Raw genomic sequence first — 4,468 nt, forward strand, 5'->3', positions numbered from 1 at the left:
CCCCCTCCTCTTTTGCACACCCTCCGTCCTCGATAAGCATCAAGTTCTCCAGCAGTCCAACTTGCAGTTGGCAACCCTAGCGCTGCTTGGTGTGCAGAAGACGGGCAGAGAGGGGTACCGGCTGGGAGGGGAGGCTCTGCGCCCCCATTCCTGAACACACGAACTGGAATCCAGGTTGCTGGAAGCCGCGGGAGGCTCGAGCTTGCCTGGATGGTGGTGGCTATTTCTCTAGAGAAAAAGGGATAGAGAGCGCCTGTTCTTGCAGTTTGGGTCGGAAGTGCGCGGGGTGTGTGTGTGTGTGTGTGTGTGTGTGTGTGTGTGTGTGTGTGTGTGTAGAGGGGGCGGGAAAGAAAGGCACCCTCCGCTGCCCGTCATTCCCTTGCACCGGCCAAGTCCTCGACAAGCCTCCCGGTGCATCCTTCCTCCGCCACCCCCTCCCCTTCTTCCCTCAGCTGGGCTCGCGCGGCGCAGCCGGAGCAGCCAGTGAGAGCAACATCCTGGAAAGAGGGGGGAGCGCCACCGTCCCCCCAAAAGGGAAAAAAGGCCCCACCCTGACACGTTTTGCTGTTTGCAAGTCCCTCGCACGCCCCCAGCACCTCCTCCTCGCGCTCGCGGCCCCCCCAGCCCGCTGCGCGCACATCAAAGCGCCTCTCTGCCGCGCACAGTGGCCGCGGCTCACTAATGGGATTGCAGGCTGGTGCCTGGCTCCGCTGCTGCCGCCGCCGTTGCTCGCGCTGCTGCTGCTGCCGCCGCCGCCCGAGCCCCAGCCCGAGCCCCCGCCAGTCCTCGCCCAGAGCCGCCTTGCCCGGGGGACGAAGCCGCGGCGATGATCCGAATCTTTCCGGATTTCAGCGTGCAGGTGACGGCCGCGGCGGCCGGCGGGGCAGCCGCGGGGGTGCCGGCCGGCGCGGGCATGGGGAGGGCCGGAGCCGCGGCCAACGGCACCCCGCAGAACGTCCAGGGCATCACCTCCTATCAGCAGCGGTGAGTAGTAACGCCTGGGCTGGGATAGTGCCCTCTCCCCGGGGTGCTGGGGTGGGACTCACTTTGCCTCCTGTTTTATGCGTAACAACACACATGCACATCGCCAGGGCTCACTTTGCTTGCCCCTCGTTCTACAGATGAGAAAAAAAATAATAATAATTCACAATTCGGATTGAAAGGCACTCTAGGGTACTGGCAAAGTGAAATCATCCTTTGCCCTCTGCCTGGCCCCAAATCCAGAGCCTCAGCCCAGCGTAGCCAAGGAGTTGCAGCGAAGTCTGAGACGCCGCACAAGGTGCTTTTGCAAAGTTTGGGATCCCAGTCCCCTACAGCAGAATTCTCTCTAAGACTCTGCCGAGTACCGACCCGCGCTGACGGGCAGCCAGGGCGGCAATTGATCACCGGAGGCTGATTGATCACTTGTTTCCAAACAGAAAAGGGACGATTTTCACGTGTAGCTGTAGACTTGGAATTCTACACAATAGTGTTATCAAGTCACCTGTTACTACAGGGAAATACAGCATGAAATCCGAGGCTCCTCGGCACAGTTAAATATTCATCTTAAACGCATTATAATGCAAATGCCTAAGATTCAGAGATGCGCGTTAGGAAGCAAATTTTACAAAGTTAGGCTAGGTGGTGAGAAGGAAGTTTTAAAGTATTACTTGTTTGCATTTCCCCAAAATATTTCTAGACTTTAAAAAAAACCAATTATGGTTGTGACATTGAAATAGTGAACATTCTTTGATTCAATTAGGAAAGAAAGGGAAACCATTGACCACCACCAACAGCCCTAAAAGCCTAAAGTTTTTCCTTAAGAATAACTTGTGATGTTCCAAGATTTGGTTGAAAATGTAATCCACAAAAAATGTGCTGAGAAAAACTAGCAATGTAGTGTGAAAGGTAAGTTTCCCATTTGTGGGGCTCAGTTTTAGAAGAAGGGAGGGAAAAAAAGAACACATGAAAGTGTGAAATTAAATATTTGTGTTTCCCAGGTTGTACAAGATTAAAACATCTGAGAGATTTGCCAATGGCATTTAACTTAAAATATACACAATGCATAATTCAAATAAGTTCCTATTTTTACCTTGTATTTCAAACTTCATTGATTTGAGAACCTTTGATTTGAACCAACAGTGTTTAAACTGAAAAGGTTAAGATAATCTATCACTGCCATATTTTGTGCCTTCTCACCAATGGCCCAGCGACCAGAGCAGATTTTGCATAACACACTGTTTTCCAAGTTGATGCCCAATATTGCAAATATTCTGTAGAGGACTTCATTATATTCTCTGAGAACTGTCGGAAGTTTAAAAAAGAGAGTCTTGAAAATAACTCAAAAAGAGGCTATTCCTTGTCAAAGAGATTTTTAAATTTAAATTATTCTAGTCTTGTTTTACTTCAGTGATTACGAGAACCTTTAATACAAAAGATCTGGGAATCTTTTAAACATAAAGGACTTAGAAAAGAATTCGATTTTTCCTTTTCATGGTTCAGGTATGGGATTTTTTGTCACTTATCAAACATTTAAATGACAATGGAATCTGGCGGTCACTTTAACTTGGGAGTACAGGCAACAGTCACAATGGTATGGTCTGTGAAGTAGGGATCAAGGGTCAGAAATGTCAGATGCCTTTGGCCGATTGCAGGGAATTCCGGGGAACTTCAACTAATCCATAAGATATAAATTGGGCATAAGGCAAGGTCGTGAATTCAGCCCGTAGGTTAGCTCTCAGATTGTGTCCTTCACCATAAAGATCTTACCAGGTCCAGTTTTCCTGCAAGTTAGTATCCAGGGGTAACTCTCCATAGTCCCCCACTCCAACACTGAAAGCTGCACCAATGCCTTTTACGTTCATCTTTGAATTAGGGCCACTTTATCAAGTCACTTAATCCCACCACTAGTTCTAAGGATAATAACCAGTGGCAAAATTTAGCCTTTGGGATGTATTATTCCCTTTCTATGTTCTGTCATATTAATGAAAGAGAAGGTGCTAGCGGTGAAAACATATCGCCTTCTTTGGTTTTGTTACTCAGATAGGAAGACACCTGTTACCGCCTTTAGTTTTAGTTAATTTGGGGACAGAAGAGTGAGTCATGTGGGGCATGAAGATTATTGGCAGGTGGTTAAGGGAGGGTCTGAGTCAGGAGTCCAGTCTCCTGTCCTCTGACACTTCATTGGGAATGTAGGCCATCAACATGTTATGCTTTATGGGCTTTGAGGGGCAGACTTAGTTTCCACCTCAAGACCTGGATATGCTTGCTAAAGTGAACGGTGACACATCATGTTACTGTGGTGGGGGGCGGCGCAAGCAAAGGGTGACATTTTAGAACACAAGCTTTTCTCACTTGTCATCTTTGGGCAGAAACATCCTAGGCTGGCTGTCGTGGAGCCAAAACTTCCAACTGGCAACTTTCCCCCCTCCCTACCAGCCTATGTATGGATCTTGGATTCAATACTCTCCTCTTAAGTTCATTTTTCAATCCCTCTCATCTTCTCCTACCTGTAGAGTGTACTCCAAAGAGAATTCAAACACCATCACACAGATGAAACACCTCTGCTATGAAAAACACATGGTTTCAGTTTCCAACTCTCAGCCTCACTTTACTGGAATAGTAGAACCGAATAGGAATCCCTTTCCAGGTCTTAAAGCTTCAAGTAAAATGGAAAGCCTCACATAGGACTGATGTTTTCCGCCGGGCTCTTTCATTTATTCAGAGTGGAAGTGCTTTGGGAGTCCTTTCCACTTTCCTGGTTGACACATGATGACCCAAGTCTCTGCCCCCAAAGCTGTCCATACCCGACAGAGCGGTTTAGTGGAGAGATGGTTCTGACCAGGGTCTACTCAGGTAACAGGATTCCAGCACTGGCCTTGCCCTGCGTGGCACTTTCTCTAGGCCTCGCTGGGCTGTAAAATGGGTAGGCAGCTGGACTGGATCCCGGAGGCCCATAGTTATTAGGTCCGGTCCTATCCCAGGTACGAGGAGCCGAGTTGGAAGTGGCGTTTGTACGTGAATTCGTTTAAACTTCCGGGGATTCACCTGTGAGCCCTAGGGTCTGCAGATATGCATATGCGTGAATCACGCAGATGCTCCAGCTTGGGAAACGCGGCTGAGAGCGCCGGGACCACAAGGTGCCTGTGCTGCCGCTGTGCCCGCCTACTGGGCTCTGGGGCCGCTGGCTTGGCCGACGCACTCCCCACCCCGCGTTCAATTCCGCTGTCCGCGAAGGCGCGCCTGGACCGGTGTCCTGCCCGAGCTGGCTCCCGGGGCCTCCCGGTTCCTCTGTTTCTTTCCCCCTGGCTGCGATACTCCAGAGAAGGGAAGTGTTCAAAACTGCAACTGAGTGGCGTTGTTGCGCCAGCAGCCGAGCTTCCCAGTCCCCTAACGAGAGAGAGAGAGAGAGAGAGAGAGAGAGAGAGAGGAGAGGAGAGAGAGAAGGGGGGTGTGTGTTTGCGTGCGAGAGAGCGCTTTGGAGCAAAGC

General features: G+C 50.0%; 1 protein-coding gene across 8 annotated transcripts in view; it reads left to right on the forward strand.

The window, feature by feature from the left end:
- The first annotated feature begins 589 nt into the window (after positions 1-589).
- NPAS3 (neuronal PAS domain protein 3) overlaps positions 590-4,468 on the forward strand; it is an 897,388-nt gene continuing 893,509 nt past the window's right edge. For all 8 annotated transcript variants that reach the window (XM_019656776.1, XM_019656779.1, XM_019656780.1 and 5 more), the window contains exon 1: positions 590-984. In XM_019656776.1, coding sequence (XP_019512321.1) covers positions 827-984 — 158 coding nt within the window. In that variant the 5' untranslated portion in view covers positions 590-826. The remainder of the gene's footprint in view (positions 985-4,468) is intronic.

This window comes from Hipposideros armiger, unplaced genomic scaffold (assembly GCF_001890085.2).
Source record: "Hipposideros armiger isolate ML-2016 unplaced genomic scaffold, ASM189008v1 scaffold_265, whole genome shotgun sequence".
Classification (NCBI taxonomy): domain Eukaryota; kingdom Metazoa; phylum Chordata; class Mammalia; order Chiroptera; family Hipposideridae; genus Hipposideros; species Hipposideros armiger.